The sequence below is a fragment of the Patiria miniata genome, unplaced genomic scaffold (genome assembly GCF_015706575.1).
Source record: "Patiria miniata isolate m_02_andy unplaced genomic scaffold, ASM1570657v1 HiC_scaffold_7, whole genome shotgun sequence".
Lineage (NCBI taxonomy): Eukaryota > Metazoa > Echinodermata > Asteroidea > Valvatida > Asterinidae > Patiria > Patiria miniata.
In genome coordinates, this window is record NW_024037074.1 from 34,611,817 (window position 1) to 34,631,413 (window position 19,597).

The 19,597-nt window shown below is 41.0% G+C and overlaps 2 protein-coding genes across 4 annotated transcripts; one reads left to right on the top strand and one right to left on the bottom strand.

The window, feature by feature from the left end:
* Window positions 1-3,543: 3,543 nt before the first annotated feature.
* LOC119745763 (ankyrin repeat and SOCS box protein 7-like) lies at window positions 3,544-12,272 on the bottom strand. Of its 2 annotated transcripts, none has more exons than XM_038222356.1 (4): window positions 12,262-12,272; window positions 7,170-7,474; window positions 6,028-6,645; window positions 3,544-4,898 (listed from the first exon to the last, which is right to left on the bottom strand). In XM_038222356.1, the coding sequence occupies exons 2-4, from the start codon at window positions 7,396-7,398 to the stop codon at window positions 4,750-4,752; spliced, it is 996 nt and encodes a 331-aa protein (XP_038078284.1). In that variant the 5' UTR covers window positions 7,399-7,474; window positions 12,262-12,272; the 3' UTR covers window positions 3,544-4,749. The 2 variants fall into 2 exon arrangements, with proteins under 2 accessions (XP_038078284.1, XP_038078283.1); XM_038222355.1 differs by lacking the exon at window positions 12,262-12,272 and adding an exon at window positions 9,043-9,212.
* LOC119745764 (ALX homeobox protein 1-like) lies at window positions 9,302-14,282 on the top strand. Of its 2 annotated transcripts, none has more exons than XM_038222358.1 (3): window positions 9,302-10,004; window positions 12,451-12,794; window positions 13,073-14,282. In XM_038222358.1, exons 1-3 carry the CDS (start codon window positions 9,770-9,772, stop codon window positions 13,466-13,468), a joined length of 975 nt encoding a protein of 324 aa, XP_038078286.1. In that variant the 5' UTR covers window positions 9,302-9,769; the 3' UTR covers window positions 13,469-14,282. The 2 variants fall into 2 exon arrangements, with proteins under 2 accessions (XP_038078286.1, XP_038078285.1); XM_038222357.1 differs by having other exon boundaries at window positions 9,303-10,004; window positions 12,448-12,794.
* Window positions 14,283-19,597: the final 5,315 nt, after the last annotated feature.

Genomic DNA, 19,597 nt, shown 5'->3' on the forward strand with positions numbered 1-19,597 from the left:
GGATGGTTTGTTGAAACAAGCACTTTATAGCCATCCTCATTGATTCCAAATACAACTGAGATTAAAATCTTATGAATCAAAATTGAAGCATTATTTTTACGTCAGATTTTTTGTTTTGAATATGGGAAACAATTAAACTCTTTTTCCCCAGAAATATTGGTGATTTTTTTTCTATTTTCCTTTTCAATTTTTACTTTATTCGTGGAGGCGGGAAAACGTTTGGTTTTTTTTCATTATATTTATTAATGGATATTCATCAATTCGTAGACAGTTAAATTGCTATTAGTGGTGGACAGCTGAATTTTGTGATCTCTTTATTAAAATAGGCACGACTTGGGAATAGAGAATGCAAAATTTTCAGAGTTACTACTCAATAACATGTTCTTTATCCCAATTATATATATTTTTTAACAAATATGGAGGGTGCCATTTCTTTCTTTTTTTTTATCATACTGTCACTTTATTTTTGACTTGCCATGTATTCATCTTTTCATCCGTGATAAACACAAATTGAGCTACTGCCATAGTCACACAAAAATAGAGTCTAATTGCCTGCCTCGTCTCCTTTCTAAATGTCAGTTGCGTTTGCATGAGTCGAGAAGACTTTTGTTCCATTAATTGCTAAAAGCTGTTTACGGCCATCACAATAACCAAGAGTGAAATATTGGCAATATGTTGTACTTGTAAATTACTAAAATATTCAAGTATTATCGCTCGGCATAGTAGCCGATGCGGGTGATACGCTGGTACAAAACACAAATAGGCGTGCGCACGCAGCCATGAATCCTAAAAGTACATCTCGCCCACCACATTCAGTTTGTGAAAGCGCCCTTCTATTGTGTCGGCCATATTCTCAAATAGGCTAATGACGATGATGACGGCGGGCAGATTAACAGAAGATAGATCAGGCAAATATGGTTCATCAATTTTCTATAGTGTATGTAATGGTATTGACATTATACACAAATAAAGTGGCAATACATTTCAGCCTAAGCCAGGCCTCTCTGGCGACCACCTCTCAATTTTTGGGTCTACATGTACAAGTTATATTCCATGACTGAAATTTTAAAAATAAATCAATATTTTCTTGCTCCAAATTATTTTTTCATCAGGTTTACAAGGAGGTCCAATGTAAAATTAAAGCTGCTTTCAAATATCTGTTAGTAGTCATTGCTGAAACCAAGGGGTGGCTGTGGAGTTTTGGGTCCGGTAACAGTTTAGTTTAGTTCCTATAACAGATGAAACATCCACCTTTAACTTTTTACTTTTGTCAAGTTTCAACATCGCAAAAAACTAGTACAAATTGCCGTACTCCTTTTAAAAAAGCATATTATAAAAAAAATATATCGAGTTCATAAAAATTAGGTTTTCCCCTTCTTTAAATTAGGTTGTTTCCCTTTTTTTAATTGATTGTGACAATAACAAAATATGTTGCCATGTTGTAATTTATGTATGAAGCAAACATGAAGAGCACTCGCATGACACAATTAAGCAGGTACAAGTGATTCCTAACTTTCAATCACTTCCTTCACATCCCCATGAACATCATCATCTCAAGGACAGACTGTTCAGCTGTAATTAGTGACTTGTTTTTTTATTTAGATTATTGTTATTTATTATCCGCGGTCTCGGTCTCGCAACTTCAGGTCTCGGTCTTGGTCTCGGTCTCGGACTATCCGGTCTCGACTACAACACTGATTCTCACTAAACTCAATAGCTTCCAATGACATTCAAAGACAGCTATAAAAATGGGCTACGTTTGTAACACATGCATAACTTCTGAAAGCATTGGTAAATTTTAGTGATTCATTTTTTTTTCTTTAAATGAGTGGAAGAACATGCTCTTAAAGACATGCTTGACTGGTGTTGATTGTTTGCTAAGAAGACAAAGATTAATCGACTCTGCCTGTAATTTTTACAACGAGCAAGAACTCTGAAGTGGGATAAAATGTCTTGGCATGTGTTTTTTTTTTAATGTTCAACCAATTAGTTGCGGGTGCCCGCAACATGCGGGTTCACTAAGGGAACTCTGGTGCGCCGTAAATACCACTTAATAACGCAAGTCTTAACATCCACTTACGGGTCTCCGCAACGCAAACATTTACGGGTGCTTAGTAAATAAGCACCTACCATGAAAAATTGATGTACTGTATTGCATAAAATGCAAAATTGCATAAAAAAAACACACCTTGACAAATGGCACAGTGGTGGATCAGTGGTTATAACCTCTTTTTTTAGATTTAATGCTTGTGCTCTTTTAAATTTTAAGCTACTACTGGAAAAATATTTCATCCTTGTTATAAGCCAGTATAGCTAGCATGGCAGATAGGTGATGGGATTGTGCCTTTGATGATACAAGCATGGTATTTGGCACATAAAGTATGTTTTAAAAAAGGTATTTGGCTATAGGACCATTGCTTGTTATTCTACCTAATTTTTGTCACGGGACTAATCTGCGATGGCCTTGTAGCCGAATATCTTTCTCAGGACACACTCTGTGTGCCAAATGCCTTGCTTGTATCATCAAAGGCACAATTCCCCCCCAATATTTCACATATCTGCCCCACTAGTACATGTACAATCGACATTAAAATGCATTTTGCTTTTAGTATTTATTTAACAATTACAAAAGAATCATCCATTGAAGCCCAATATCATATCTATACATGCGTACTCTGCGTAGTAAAAGTAAGCAATAATAAATATACAATGGTATTACATGTATTGTACAAATTTACCTTCTCGTGATTTGAGGAATTTAAAATGTTATTTCTTCCTGGATGGTATACCACAAATTACCTACGCCCAATGATTTCCTTGCAATTTAAAAGTGTGATTGTCCTGAAGTAACAAAGAATAGTTGAATTTCTCAGGCAGGGAACTCAGACATGGGGTAGAAGTAAATTTATACATTTTTAGTTGATTCCGGCAGCACTATTTGTACTTTGCACTAACACTCTGAAGGCTAGGTCAGAAATTTGGGACCGTTTGATTGCTTATTATCTAGACGAATGTACAATCTGCCTTGTACCAGCATCGTCCTTTAATAGAGGGCACATTTTGTTTTTAAATTTAATTCAGTAACAACAAATGCACAAGATGTTCATTCATGTACATGTATCTTAAAGGGAATGTACAACGTTTGCTTTTGCTGCAGTTTTCAGAAATAAATGAATTTGGAGGATTAGTATGTTATAGCAAATATTGTTAAACTGACTTGTTTCACGTTTTGGGCTTGTAGATGCTGGAAAAACCAAGAAAACCAAACACGTTCTTTTGTTCTGGCTCCCTGACCCCACTTAAGATGAAACAGAGCAATTTATAGACTTTGGGGAACTGTAAGGTCAAAGAATCAGTCTAGCAGGCTTGTATCCCTTGACAGGTGTACGTGTAATCAATTGCAAAGAAAATACGGAAATAACTAAATGTGAAAAATTTGCAGCAGTTTTTGAAAAAGCCAGTTTTCTTCAATGCTGGTCGGCTGACCAGCGTTGGAAAAATGTAATTTTTCTTGAAAATGTCAGCACACCAGGAGCCACGATTTTACAGGGTGCTTTAGACTGTCACTCCCTAACAATCCAGTAAGGTATTTAGTGATAATTTGATCATTTCGTTTTTTGATGTTTGCAAATGTTGTATCTTCACTTTAATGAAACCAAAACACTGCCCTCTATGTAAAGACAGCACTTTGCACAAGTTTAATACTAACACAGCTAGTCCAATGTTTTGCAGAAATATTTAGCATTAAATGTTTTACTCGGTGCTTTAATTTGTGTCATCCCAGAGCCAAATATGAATGTTTTTATAGTTGGAAATTCCACATGCCAGTCAGGAAATACATGCATGCGCACGCCCTGGTTGGAAATTAAAATACAATATAAAATTATTAAGAAATATCGATTGGACATTAACTAATGCACTGATCAGGATTTGCTTGAACAATGAGCATTTATAAATATTACACATTTTGATGTAGCTGACTATCTGAAAGATTTGAGAGATGCAAATTTATACGATTCACATGACATCATGGGCATTTCTCATCATCTTCTTGAGAGCGCTCACAATTGTTTAATCGGAAAATACAACGTGTATTTGGATATGCAGTGGTTGATCGAATATATGAATATTTGATTATTCAGCACATCCACAGACTGGGACCTTCAGTCCAGAAAAACATGCAAAACTAATTCAGGCCCACTTTGCTCACTCTTAAGACGACAAAATTCTCCAAAATGTTCATGAGGTAAAGACAAGGTCCTCAGTATTTCAACAGCCAAGTTTGAAGTCTCAATTCAATTTTTTTAAAGGAGATTTTTCTTCAACATTTTGCACCCGAGAGTGAAGCCACGTGATAAAAATTTGAAGCTTTAGACTAGACTGGTACATGTCCAACTGTTTGAAAAGATTGACCCTTCAGTGGTCTGGTGGCAGACCATGGAGTGATGTGCGGAAATAGAGACCGCGTACCATGTTTCTTTTGACACAGTTGACTGATGCAGTACTAAAGGGGTGTTGGACTGTTGTTTCATGTGCCAGTCTATTTTTTTGTATTGCATGTTTTAATACATTAGGTTTTGGGACTCTTATACACAGCATTAAGTCCCAAATTTTCGGACTAGCACAGCCCTATGGATCTTGTTACACCGGGCAGGTTTCCCAATTTGACAGATGCTATGATGTTGCCTTCAGCAGAGTTCCACATCAAAACAACCCAGAGGAATTGGGTTGAGGAAGATAACCGAACGGTCACAAACCACAGAAGTCATCATATTTATACCTAAGATAGTTCGTCATTAGGATCGACAAGGGTAAGTTGTCGATGAGGTGAAGTCTAGTCTTGCCAATGGCATGGCGTATGGTGAGCCGACAGGTGTCTTGAAGCTTTCTTGGGTTGGCTGAAAAACAAGTTTACAAACGAAAAAGAATATTCATATTACTTCTACAGTAAAACCCTACCATAATGAGCCCCACTATTCCAGACATTTGGAAATAGATACTGTGCACTGCAGCCATCTGTACGCATTGTGATTTTGTTCCATCATAAAGCTAGGTCCTAGCTCTATAGTTCCAAAGGGATATGACCGAGTAGACCTGTTGCATTCATTGTTAATTAGCTCTAACCCTCCTCTATCCTCCTCAATCCTCCAGGTGGTTTTGGAGAATTTTGGAGGATTGAGGCTGAATGGCAAAAGTGTTGGTTGATTTTGGAGAATGCATTGTGTCAAGTTGGTAGGTTGTACCCAGCATTGTTTATGTTCAGTCATGCATCACTGAGCTCTGCATTATGCTCGATATTATCCGCACTGCTTCTGAATGTCATGGGCACTCCCTCAACCCATTACGGTGATTGTTGGAGGATTTTGAAGGACTGAGGCAATGGTCACCCCTCCACTGAACAAATTCATGAAATAACGGATGATTTTGGAGGAGTGAGGCTGAATCCTATTTTTACATAGTACCAGTTGGATGATTTTGCTGGATTGAGGATGGTTCCTGGCCAAAAGGGCATTCGGGGTTAACGTTAATGTACAATAACCAAAACACCTCGAAGATTGCTGATGAATACACCATTTTCAATAACAATTCCCTTTGGCTTCCAGATTATATTTGCAACTATTCCAACCATTGCCAGCTGAAAATTGCTATCAGAACGTGTTCGTTACAGTGAAATGAATTGCCAAAGAAAGACTTTGGTGGTAAAACCATGTGTCAGACAACAAATCATGACAAAATTTGCCAGTGGTAACCCAAACTTTCATAATAGGAAACAGTATTAGACAATTATTATGACAAGACGCTCAGATGTTTGAGCTAATAAGTGGGTCATTGTACTCAAAGAGTTAAGTAACATCATCAATCACATAAGGAATTCAAATGAGCTTGAACAAAGACATTTTAATTTTTTTAGTTTTTCATTGTTCATCACTGTTGCTTGTAACCTAACTTGTGACCTGATTGTGATTGACTCAATTACAACTCTGATACCCTCTATAGCTGGACCAAAAGAAGACTGAACAGACTTACACGTAGCTCCTTGGAGGAACTTGAAACACGGAGCAGATTCCTTGTTAGTGTAGACATCTTTGTAAGTGTCCAGTGGCGTCTTCCCGTCATCTCCACATGCATGGCAGCTGGCTCCAAAGCTGTACAACAGTCGGCAGTTCAGGTTATCATTCTTGATGGCTGCTAAGTGGAGTGGAGTCTGCCCATCATCCTCCCGACTTAGGTTGGGGTTGGCTCCTCGGTTTAGAAGCAGCCTTGCTGCGTCGTGGTTACCCTTGATGATGGTGTATCGCAGCGGGAACCCCCGCTGGATGTCAATGTTGGCCTGGTTGTCCAGTAGGACCTTGACGCAGCTCTGCTTCTCCCGGATGATGGCAAGCTGCAGCGGGGTGGTGCCCTTGACACTCAGCGGGTCCACGGTCGCGCTGTACATCACCAAGAGCCGGACGAAGGAGTCCCGGCCGTAGTGGGCGGCCACGTGGAGCGGCGTCCAACCGTCCCGGCTCGGGATGTCCACCAGCTCGCAACGCTTGGATTTGTCATATTCCAGGAGCAGCCTGGCTAGACGCGTCCTGCCGTGCATGGCCGCGTAGTGCAGACAAGTGAAGCCGCCTATGATATCTCTGATTTCTGGTTTTCCTGAAATGACAAAAATGATTGTAAGTTTTAAATATCTTGAGTAACTTGAAATTCATAATTTACAACGCTAAAATTATGTGGTTGGGATAAACAAGCATTTCTTTTATTTTCTAGCTAATGAGCTTCTTCATCATTTATCTAAAAAATTCGTTCAAATCAGCTTTTTGAAAATATCTCGATTGGAAGGGAAATCTTCACATTATGGTAGAAAAACCAAAGTCAAAAACTTTTACCGAATACATATTTGTCACAGATACAGAGTCAAAGATTGTAAATTATAACAAGGTGATATGAATATATCCCTTTCCAACATATACTCGTGGTTTCCACTGTGTTGACAGCCAGAATATAGGCCTGAGATGTAATTACCTCATGCTCTTTTTACATGTGCGTTATTTTGTGAAAGTCAGATGGGGAAAAGCAACCAGGCTCCCATAACTAAGAAAAGAGCACAGGTAAACAAAGCGTATTTTTTTTAACATCATTACGTCTCAGGTCTATTTCTTTCCAAGTTTATAACGCACCTCCTTCTTCAAGCAGTAACCTCAGTACCCGGTCCCGCCCCCGGGAGGCAGCAAGATGAAGCAACGTCCAGCCATTATTATCCACGTCGTTGGGGGATATCCCGGCCTCTAGGGCCTGCCGGACCTTGGCCACGTCCCCTAGGGCCACTGCTTTACGCACGTCCTTATCCAGGACACTCATGGTGATCTGGTGCCTGGACTGCTTGCGAGTAACCATACGATTCTCCATTGTCCTCAAGATCTATCCACAGTTCTTTTTCTCGTGCAACACTCTTGGACTTGTTTGCCTTTAGGAAGCTATCATGCTAATTAGCATGAAGAAACATCAAGAAGCATCAACAAATGTTATTAGCATCAAAAAGAGTCACTGATATGTGATATTGTATGCAATATGAATCATTAGGCATGCATGACAGAGAAAAAGAAAAGGGCTGATGAAAGTGAGAACCTAGAGGCAAAGTAGGTTAGAATCAAACAACGAAAGGAATTAACTTACTCAGTCTCCACCCTATTTTCAACAAATAGGCCTATACTACATCTACGCCTATGTGGAGTGTCATGGCCTAGCGGTTAAGAGCACCGGACTGGCGTGGGTTCGAGCCCGGGCCCGGACACTTAAGCAAGGCACTTAACCATTATTGCTTCGTCTTTCTGATGGGACGTAAAGCCGCAGGTCCCGTGTGTTGTATAAGGCCTAACACATGTAAAAGAACCCAGTAACGCTTATTGCTAAGAGAAGGGGTTTGCCCTGGTGTTTCTGGTCTCCTAGTTATACTCCCTTGTGGAAGTCCTATAGGAGAAGAACCAACCAAGCACCAAGAATGTAAAAATAAAAAAATCAAATGTCTGAGAAAATAATCCTTAGGTAAAGTTTATAGCATTCTTTTGAAACCAGGATATATACAGGCCTACAAATTTAATGAATAGAATGAGAAAAAGGATAGGCTAATTTGCAATAGACAAAGGAAACTGACCATAAATTATTATAGACCAGACTGATACGATGTGTCAAACATTCTAGTGGCTGTAAATTGTGGAAAAGTGGTGTCAGGATAGTGAATTCAACACGAAAGACGATTGAATATCCCTACATTTTTACAGATTTTGTACAAATAATTAAAAATGATCCATTGCCTTGTCAGTGACTCGACTACTCTGGTCTGTCCAATCGAGTCTGTCGTGACCACTGACTGAACTAGTCCGAAAATTTGGGACTCTCAATACTGTGTATGAGAGTCCCAAAACTTAAGGTATTGAAAACATGCAAAACAAGAAAATAGACTGGCACCGAAAACAACCAGTCCAGCACAGCTTCAGAACTGCATCAACCAACCATGCCAAAAGAATTTAAGAAACATGTGGCATGAAGCGGGAACTAGTCTCAATTTACTACACATTTCTCCATAGTCAAGCCACCAGACTATTGACACTGAATGAAGAGGTCAGTCTTTTCAAATAGTTGGACCATGGTTGGACATGTACCAGTCTAGTATTTAGCCCCATTTTGAAATCACTTGACTTCCCTCTCATGTGCAAAATATTGAAGAAAAGTCTCCTTTAAAAATTGAATTCAGTCTGCAAACTTGGTTGGTGAAATACTGAGGATACTTTCTTTACCCAGGTGGAAGTTTTGGGAGAAATTTGCTGGCTAAACTGTGAATAAAGTGGGTCTGATTTAGTTTTGCACGTTTCACAGAGCACTCCATAACCAGTCCAGAGCTAGCGGGCTCGGCACCGTCTGTGACTGAACATGCTGAACATGCTGAACAGATTGGGTGACCCGTTCGTTTGGATAAATTTGCAATGCACGGACAATTCTCGTTGCATAACCACCAAATTACAAAACATGGTAAAGTAAACAAAATCATGTTACCTTTTCAACATAGGCCTACTTTCTGCGTACAAAGTATGGCGTCACAACACTCTAAAGTTCAAGATAACCGTGAATGTAAGTCGCCATTTTGACGTATATCGATACGACTCATTCTGTTATAGCGCCCTCAAGTGACAAGTGGCTTGAGCTGGCTTTGCGCGCACAAGTTCTCACGGCTAGCCTCTCAAGGTCTCCACAGGAAAAAAAGAAAAAGAAAAAAAGAAAAGAAATCGTTTTAAATAAGGAATATGCCAAATTACTTTTTTTTAAAAGTCGACTTTTATTTGCGGCCCGCCGACAAAAGAGGCGGATTTTTTTTGGGTGAGTTTGGTTTTGGATTGAGGATGAAAACACTGCTCGTATTAATGGGGCCTCCTTTTACGATTTTGAACATTCGTGTACACACAAAGCAAATGATCAACAAGTGTCCCACATGCGACGCACAGCATCAGTGGCCATTGCAACCAACAAGATAGTTGCCGCATCTTGATTGACGGGTTCGATCAATGGTGGTGTGAAGAGACGTAATCATCCGGCAGCTTGCGGTTTCTGTGGTCAAGGCTCCTGACCGCAGAAAACTCCTTGTCGAGAATTCGGAGTGAATTACAAAATCGGAGTACAGCCACAGTGAAACATGAACATTGGAACCGACCATTGCGTTGTATAGTTTACAATTTGTGCAGTAATACTTCCGTAACTCAAAACTTCAAAGTGTCATTTCTATAAAATGAACATTACTGCTAGTTTGCCTCTTACGGGCACGCACCTGCACCGTCAGCATAACCTGGGATCCAGCATGCAGTCGACAGTCAAGCACCCGTCAGATTTCTCCATCGATTTCCTTCTGGGAATGCAGTCCACGAGTAGGCCATCGCGGACGATCGAGAGGTGCCACACTGTCCACCAGCATGTACAGAGACTCTCGCCCTGCTCATGCTACATTCACAGCCCAAGATCAGCAGGTAATTACCGCTCTTGGACATCTATAATTGTGAAAAAATGACCAACAAGTCGAAATAGGACCTTTCAATGTTAACCTCTTTTTTCCGTGGATTATTTAACCCTCATCAATTTTATGATGCACGTAAGATATAGTTATAGTTCTGGGAATTTATCAGCATGAATTTGAAAATACCAGGCGTAAATTAAGTCGACGAATTATAATCAACGACTAAATCATAGGACAATTGAGTTGACTCAAACGTCCACTAACGGTAAGCATCGCAAGCACATATCAAACACCGTCTGCTAAAATGCATCAAGTTCTGTCCAAGCGATCAAAATTAAGTTAATCCAGCTAACTAACCTTGGTATTTTCTTAGTTTTGACTGTTGATCTTCACTCATTTTACCGGAACTTTTTATTGATTAAACAGTGTGTCTTTCTCTTCGTTGTTACAAACAAAATATGATGCAATTTTAAACTTAATGCTAAGAAAATTAAACAGTATTATAAAAAAACCAAGGGAAACAGCTTTAAGTCAGGAAAAATATTTCTGATGGCACTTCGATCAAGAAATAGACACAGAATGATGATAAATTACATGTACAAGGATAGGCCTATGTCCAGTTATTGTTCACAACATGTTAAATAAGAAACACATTAATCAGAAAGTAGAAACAAAGCTTGTAAACATTAACTTGCGTGTCTCGAAAAAGACTAGCAAAATAATTCAAACGGTATTGGCGATGGTGGCGCTCTACAAACTCATTGCTGCAGCAAGTCATATATTCCATGTAGGTCCTACATGTAACAGATATTTCGAGCTACTTTTTATTTTGATTTCATTTTGTTAACGCCCATTACACAAGCGCAGCTCTATCAATGACTTCGTTATTTTGTTCTTGAAGAAACTTGGAGAATTAGTGTATTATGAGCTGAGGCGGATCGTTGAGCAACCCTTCCTTGTCCGATCCGTAGCTACCCCCACCCCACCTCACCCCACCCCCATTTTACCACTGGGTGCTGCGTATTGAACCCTTGTATTTTTGACTGACAGCTGACGAGAGATAGTGGAAAGCAGGCCCAAATAGCCGTTTGAATAGGCCCAATCATTTAGTCGATAAACTACACACAACGCAGAGCAATTACACACAATGGTCTGAAAGGTCCGTGTCCCGCCTCGTCTAGCCCCGGCGCCTTTCACTCCATTAACCTATTAGCGCGAACAATGCCACGGATTTCTCGCCCAAAAATAACAATGGACGACCGAGAATCTTATTTTTGTTTGTTAAGACAACCGTGGTAATTCCATTTAGAAGATCGTGCCACTCAGGGCGATTTGGGAGATAATACACCAGGGGCAAGAATTTGGCTATAATAGAACAATTACTGATATGATGAGGCAGAGAGTGGATTAAAACTTTTGCCTAAAAATACGCACGAAGACAATCAAGGCTTTTTCTCCGGTGGACCGGTGTGGTGTGAAACTGCACCCTATGAAATACAGACTCATTTGCAGTATTGCCCATATCCTAGGTTCAATTTATTAAGACAGTCACGGGTCACTTATGAGGGTTAGAGTCCATATGTGGTAAAAAGAGACCAGATTTAATAAGAGTCAGAATTTCATATGACACCGGCCTGCCATAATGCTATAACTTTACCGTAAGTATAATTAGTTGTTCCCCGGTCAAAATTATACGGCTTCTTTAATGCCTAAAGTTCCATTCAATGTACTTCAGGTTAATTTGATTATCTTATAGTTTTTTTGGTACTTTTCTTTAATAAAAATACAAAAGGGATGGTAAAGGCAGAAAGTTGGTTGTGGTTGGCCTTATCGTGCAGAGACGTACCAGTCAAGTTTCATGCGTGGCCCAGATCAGGCCACGCTCGCCATGTTTTTTTTACCGGAAAATTTGCTCGAAACTACCATTTTCTCTCACCCTTCCCCAAGTTCTAATCGAGGGATTCTAGCGCCAACCCCTTCAACACCACTTATATCAAAATCACCATCATTTAAAAGTGGTAATTCAATATCGTAAGTATGGTGTTACTTTGGTAGTCGTGTAGTTTAGGACACCGTTCCGTAAAAGAAAACGAAAAGACACTTTTATGTTTTGGGAATTAATAACTAAACATTTGGCTATGATACAAGCAGAAAAAGTCACTTTATTTGTTTTCATTTGTTTGGAAACATCAAAATAGTTCGCTCTACCACGTTGAATATCAGCTATAACTAAATTTTGTGGAAAGAGGACTGGATTTTGACACGATTACCTTTTCAAAATCGAACAAAACATTCCCCATAATTCCGAGCCTGCCAGCTTGAATCGTTGTCGGTTTATAAGCAACATTAAAGTCCACGGGTCAAGGAATCCGGAGTTCATGTCCGCGTTTCATGATCAACGGGCTGATTCACATGAAAATGTATCATTTTCCATCATTCCCTTTTTTTTCCTACAGCAGTTTCCAGCGATGACCTGACCCGGCATTCGCAGCACGATCGGTGCAACGTCGGTTCGTCTTGCCCCGGTCCTCGCACCATCAGTCCCGAGACCCCAACGGTGTCACCGCCCACCAACGGCAACAACTCCCCTCCGCCTCACCCGGTGTCTCCCCCGATAGACTACGGGATCGATCTGGTAGAAGTTGCCGAGGCTGCTCGTATAAAGGCCCGTCGCAGTCGCACTACCTTCACCACCTTTCAGCTACACCAGCTGGAGCGCGCCTTTGAGGTGGCCCAGTATCCGGACGTCTTCAAGAGGGAATACCTAGCCGTTAGGCTGGGACTGAGCGAGGCCCGAGTTCAAGTAAGTAGATACATTGGTATACTTGAAATGAGATGCTTAGTAAAGAAACAACGGATTACCGTTTCCGTTTTTGGCGTTCAGGAGGCGGCACGAGGGCGACACCGCGACAAGACTTCAAAAACAGCCACCAACCGTAATCCCAAAAGATATCCACATTCATGATTTGCATTCCAATTTTTCCCACATGATTCAAAAACTGTCCTTCGAAAATAACGAATTCTCCCCTTAATTTCTAGTTTAGAAAGCTTAACCATGGTATCTTTTATTTCTGATAACAGGTTTGGTTCCAGAACCGACGGGCGAAATGGCGTAAAACTTCAGAGAAGATGACAGGATCGGATAGTCCTGGCCACTACAATCCCCACCAACATGATGATTTCATGGATGCTCATGTTATGGCTTCAGATATCCCCACAGAAGGTTTCCCTATTTGGGCGGGTCCCAACAACCCACCTGGTGTCAACCCCGGTCTCATGACGCACGTGCGGGCACCCACCAATCAACTGTACAATCACCACTGTGACTATCTTCAGACAGCGGTTCCCAACTGGTTTACAAGGCGGACCGTGTTCATCCCTACCCTGGCGCAGCAGCATGGGGCCACCAGTGTAGAAAGAGTGTCTTCCCCCGTGTCAAAACGCGGGAGAAAGACCCAGGCCTCGCTGGTGACGTAAATTCCATTATGATGCGCAGCACTACCTAGAGTATTAAGCATCAGGACTCTGCGAAGCAAGCTACAAAAAGGGACAGTCGAATCTCCGATTTACTCTTATCAATCACACCATAGACAGTAGACTTGCTGAATCAATATTCTGAACGATATATCATATTGGGATGAGATTGAAATGTGCATTCTTTAAACGACATTGCTTGAAGGTGGTCCACATTGCAAAATGTAAAAGCGTATGACTTCAGTCTGGATTCAGACTTTTTAAATCAAATCATTATGCTTTTCTTATCGGTGACGGCGCCCTGATGGGTGACCATCTATTTGAGTTGTCTTTGATAGAAAAAAAAATTGTACGAGGAGCCGGCTATTGTGTTTAAAAAAATCATATAATCGGGGCACATTTTAGAGATCGAAATTCTACGTGAGAGCGACAGATGTTTGTTGCTAATAGTAATACCCCCAAACGCAGTGTATTGCAATGGGAAAATACTTTTTGCAAGACATTTCCACTAGCGGTGCACCTTATCCATGTGTATAGGGTCTACTCTTGCTCGTACCCACCCTCCATTCTAGGGTGCTGGATTGGTAACCGCCATGATACGGGTACGTTCCGTGCGCATTGACCTCGGGTGACTGGCTTACGAAATGTATCCAATGAGAGCACACGGAAGAAATTGGAGGCAACCCGTGGATAGAGCGATGGGCATACATTGTCAACTGAGGGCGCTTTTCCATCTATCTGTCCATAGTACCAGTGCCATCTGTCAATGAGGGAAAACGAGTGTATTAAACGAGTAAATAAAGGTGTCTGTAAACAGCTTCGTCTCTACGCTTATTTTATCATGTCCCCTCGTCATTGTAATTGTCGAAGAGATGTAGAAAACTGAGTAATTTAGCTCTTTACGAGAATTTCGGACGCGGCCTCTCGGTCATGCGTAGCGTCCTCAAGAGATTTTTTGATGAAAAATAACACTCACAGTGCATATGAAAAGTATTTTTTTGCTGTCGCTTCTACTGTACAGTAGTCCAGTGATTTTATTAAGGCCTTGAAATGATGTCCCAATAACCTCGTAAAAACACAAGAGTCAATATTATTACACAAAAAAATCATTAAATATTCATTTGACGAGCTGCTAAGTTGATAATGGAAGTCTGTGAGCAGTGAAAACGACATTCTTACAACTCTTCGGTGTTAATTATTAAAAACTTAAGAATGGTGACGATATATTTGTTACACAAAAGAACTGAGAGACAGTGCGCCCTAGATAACTGTGCCCTCTGTCCTATCTTGTTGTGCATGATTGGTATATTAAAGGGACATGCAATGTAATGTTTTTAATGCAATCCTTGGAAATGCACCAATTTAACCCATTTTCGTTTTGCCATTTTCAAGGGTATTTTGGTGCCTTTTTCGTTTTATGCTAACGCGAAATTCCAGAAACCTCAATGTTACAGCGATTTCAGCACCAAAAGTTGCCAGAATTTTGGATATTTTCATTATCGTACATTTTCTTTTCTTTGGCGATTCGTTGTTGTCAGTACATGGCAGTAAGCCTAGCAAACTTTTCTCACAAACATTTCAAATAAGCAAATTTGTGGGTTCACAATTAGAACGAAAACCCCTAAACTGAACAGTGTCTTCCTGAAAGACATCATAGCGACAGCGCCCTCAGTTGTCAGGAAAAGCATGTTTAAAGAAGCGCACTTTTCAATAGAATTAACCAAAAAGGGATGTCACATATTTTTCATACATTTAAGAGGAGTAGAAAGTTGCACAAGATACGTTCCTCAGAAAAATTCACTTCATGAACCCTTTAAGAGTAAAATGTTAACGATCACTCGTGCCAAATATCCTTCCACAAATTCATGACAGAGCATCAACGAAATTCCAACTTTTGGATTAGGCCTAATGCGTTGTTTTGTTTTGTTTGAGAAGTGTCGGTTTTTGTCCCTTTTAGGATAATGGCTCCTATGCCATGTCATGTCAAGTCACATCACTCAAAAGTCCCCCTTTCCAGACGACACCTATGATGGACGCACAATGGTAGGAACGGGGGCTCTATCTAATGAAAAGTACATGTATACAAGTGGACCGGGGATTAGCACGGCTGAGTGTCCCCGAGCTCGGCGGCGTTTGTACGGCATCGTGAGCTGGACCTCCTAAGCCGGTCAGTCACTCCGGTCTTGAAGGGCGTAAGCCATTAGTGACATTTCGACTGAATGACCAGACACAAACAAGCCAACAATAGTTGGTATTTGAGAGCCTAATGAGCGCTAAGCGCCCAGATGCCTAAACTTGCCAGGCAACATGTGGGCAGATTAAAAAAAATGGAAAAAGAAAAGTTGAAGAATGGAGACGATGAGACCTGCAACCATTATGAACGTATTAATTGCTTGGGGAAATATTTCCCACACAATTAATCCCTGTGGTTGACAAAATGTTAGCAATATGATTTATTCACAAGTCGGCCCCACTAAATCGAAAGCGAGGTAAAATCTTCATTTTTTGGAACTTGCGAATAGAAATGAAAGCAAGACATCCAGTTAATTATAAATTAATACCAGTCTGCTCTGATGAATAATGTAAAATGTGTGATTAAACATACCCTAATGATTAAAGCCACCTTAAATACAAAATGAAAGTGGGGCTTGGAACGCATAAATAGTCTGGCACCACCCCATTGAATAGTTTACAATTTTATAAAAATGATACATTCAGCGAACACGATCGAAAACGGCTTCATTGTGAATAAGGTCTATACACAGGACGAGAGCCTACTTGATCACGTGACCTATGTATCCACTGCAGCCATGTTGAAGGGAACAAAATGCAAATAGGTAACCGGTCACCCAAGTATAAGAGCAATCATCAACTGAACTGGCAAAGTTGGGCCGAAAGAGGGCTCTTTGAGTAGGCGTGTCGTGTCGTCTTGGTGGGAAACACCAAACAAAGGACTAGCAAAAAAATCACAGCGACAGAAGTTCCGGATGTTTAGAGCGCTGAAGAACAATGGGATGGACAATAAGAGATTGTCTATTACAATCAGCACGCGTCATCCAACGACGGCCAGAATTGAAGTCGAGGTTAAACCGCGGGCTAATTAGTATAAGCGAAGCCCTAATTGGTGATCTGATTACCGTCAGAAATCAGGGCTTTCAACGGGGGACTGTGGGGCCCCCTGCCGTGCCCGGTGCACCAAGAGAAACCACCGACCGATTGGGCACGAGGGGAACAACGAACTCCCGGGAAGGGAATAATTACAGCCGACATGTCTTCCCTGGTGTCGCTGGCACTGTGACCAAATTAATCCCTTCGGAGAAAACTATCATCAGCCGCACACTGTAGTTGGCGTGCCTGCATGACACCATATCCGCGTGCGCGTGGGCCCACCACCAACGCATATGATCTAATTAATTTCAATTACGTCACTTCTCCCGTAATTGGCAACAGGCAATTAAATCACTGGCCGGGGTCCCTAAATGATTAAGGGGAAACATCCAAACATGGTCTGCAATGATGTGTTGCGATTGCACTGATAATTAGCCTGAAGGAAAGCGGGTTATATTACACCCATATCTATAGATATTATAATCAGGCATATTGGTCAGTGCAAGTAGTCACGTCAAGCAATGTTGTTCGATTTTGATCGTATATTAAAACAATCAATTGGAATAGGAAAACCAAATGAAATTAGATTGAATCAACTTGGCCAAAGTTATATGCTATCGGGCCCTCACGTCGCAGATTTAGGGCCCGTTGTAAAAGTACTCTGATAAACACAAAAACAAACCAAGAGATGACATAGATCGCATGATGGTCGATTCGATGTCAACTATAACTAAGTTGCTTCATGTACCCTGTGACCAAAACGGCGTCAGTAAATCTGGTGGCCATTTTATATAGTGCCAAAGTTACCCATGAAGTAAATGGAAAATCAAATAAACGCAGTGAGTGTCCAGCTTTAAAAATGTAGGCTCAGTTTGCCTAGCAATGATCAAACCATATTTTCCGTCACTTTTGGTAAATTCTATGGACGGACGGCCTAAACTGAGCACAAATAAGCGGACGATTTACAGGAATATCTTGCTAACAGCTTTGCAAATACATAATTTGTTGGTCATTTTGTTTTTATTGCAGGCAGAATATTTTGAGGCAATTATTTCTTCCAACTTAACATTACCAACCGAAGCATTTTTGATGAAGATTCACACCAGCCTGCTGAAACTATTTTAATCCTAAATTGCATGTGTCTCATTTTCCCGTCTTTTCCTATAAAACATACTTCAGTCAAATGAATTAACTCTCGCAACGAGATCAATCATTTGGTGTTTTTAATTGGACTGCCCACCCACCGATTAGTCCAAGCGGCTTGAGCTAATGAAGTCCCCGTAAAAAAAAATCACTTCGCAGAAAAAATCAAGAATTATAGGAAAAGGTCCGGGCCCGTGCCGTACTAATCAGGGCGAAGCAGCGGGTGACGGGCTAGTCTTCACGCCTGTGACGAGCGCCGCAGACACCGTTCACACTGGGACCAATTCACCGGCTAATGGAACGCCGAACGCCTGGTCAAACTCTCCCGCCGCGTCACTCATTGCGCCCAACATAAGATATTTAACAAACGAGAGAAAAAACTTGACTGGATCGATAGGGCACTTGCTTTGACATATCGAATATTTGCTTTTGGCTGGATGAGCTAGAGGGTTTTTTCAGCCCGATCGAAGTGATCTCTCCTGTGTGGGTGGAGTTCAGCGACCCTTATTGGCTGACATTATTATCCTTTAACTCGATGGGATTAAGGCCGAGTTGGAATCTGCTTTGAAGGCTTTTGCTCGTGAAACTACATGAGTCAAAATACTTACTGATTTCTCTGGAGAACTGACTGGAGAATGTAGTTTCATTCAACATACAACGGTCGTTGCTTTCAACTATTTGCATTTGCCGTAGATTTACCAGTCAACTATCTTAACAAAAATAAACTTTTTACAGTTTTGAGTTTCACTTGCACGCAAGTGACCCTCATTGCGTCATCAAATTTGACTTATCCTGCTCAAAATCTGACTCCAATCTTTGTTATTATTTAATTAACATTTTACTTAATTCGGTAAAAATCAGCCCGCCGGTCCACAGCCCTTTACCCATTCCGCAAGATCGACATCCAGCAACCCATCATCTCAAGTCACCAATCATGCAAGCAAGTCGGGCAATTAACCTTAACCCTGACGTGTGAAAAAAAATATAAAATTGAAGGACTCAGGACTGTTAGGGCCCATGTAATGTACTTGTTTTACTGCAATACTCAAAATGGACCTTTGTGTCCTATTTAGCCTTATTTTCATTTTTCATTTTGCAATTCTTAAGGGCAATTTGGTGGTTTTTTTTGTTTTTATGGTAATGCGAATTTTCATATTCACGAGCAAAGTGTGATGTCATTTCAGCAGTGGCGTCGCCAAGGGGGGGCCAGGGGGGCACGTGCCCCCCCTGGAAAACCTAGTGCCCCCCCGAGTGCCCCCCCCCCATCTGAGATTTGGGTTGGTAAAAAAATATATATATATTTTGTTATATTCAACTCCCATCATCTGAGTTGGTTTTTCATAAGGACAAAGAAGCACAGTAATTCGTATTTTCTTCAAATGAGCATCAAATGTGGCACCATTTTGCATCTAGCCCATCCTCCGTATGCGAAAATTTTCCAAAGGGGAGGGGGGCACCCCCTCCCCTTAGACCCCTCCCCCAGGACGGCGATCCGTATCCACCTAAGTGCCCCCCCCCATCAAATGCTGGTGCCCCCCTGTGCCCCCCCCCCAGACTGAAAAGTCTGGTGACGCCACTGCATTTCAGACACCTCAATGTCAAGCTATTTCAGTACCCCAATTTGTCGGAATTTTAGATATTTTACCGTCGTAAATTTCCTTTCTTGGCGATTCGTTGTTGTTTCAGAACATGTCAGTAGGCCAATGAGCACAGTTTTCTCACAAATGTTTTCAATGGGCCTTTTTCGAATCACAATTTGAACAGAAAACCCCTCAAAGTGAACAGTGTATTCCTGAAATGACATCAACAGTGCCCTCATTTGTCAGGAAAAGCACGACATTTTGAATGTTGAAACAAGTTCATTTTTCAATAACATTGACT

What these genes read in the sequence shown, in the direction of transcription:
- LOC119745763 (XM_038222356.1), bottom strand. Translation starts at nt 7,398, where the DNA reads ATGGAGAATCGTATGGTTACTCGCAAGCAGTCCAGGCACCAGATCACC. An exon ending in GTTACTGCTTGAAGAAGGAG is followed by an intron (nt 6,646 to 7,169) that starts GTGCGTTATAAA and finishes TTGTCATTTCAG; the next exon opens with GAAAACCAGAAATCAGAGAT. An exon ending in GTTCCTCCAAGGAGCTACGT is followed by an intron (nt 4,899 to 6,027) that starts GTAAGTCTGTTC and finishes CTTGTTTTTCAG; the next exon opens with CCAACCCAAGAAAGCTTCAA.
- LOC119745764 (XM_038222357.1), top strand. Translation starts at nt 9,770, where the DNA reads ATGAACATTACTGCTAGTTTGCCTCTTACGGGCACGCACCTGCACCGT. An exon ending in TCACAGCCCAAGATCAGCAG is followed by an intron (nt 10,005 to 12,447) that starts GTAATTACCGCT and finishes TTTTTCCTACAG; the next exon opens with CAGTTTCCAGCGATGACCTG. An exon ending in TGAGCGAGGCCCGAGTTCAA is followed by an intron (nt 12,795 to 13,072) that starts GTAAGTAGATAC and finishes TTCTGATAACAG; the next exon opens with GTTTGGTTCCAGAACCGACG.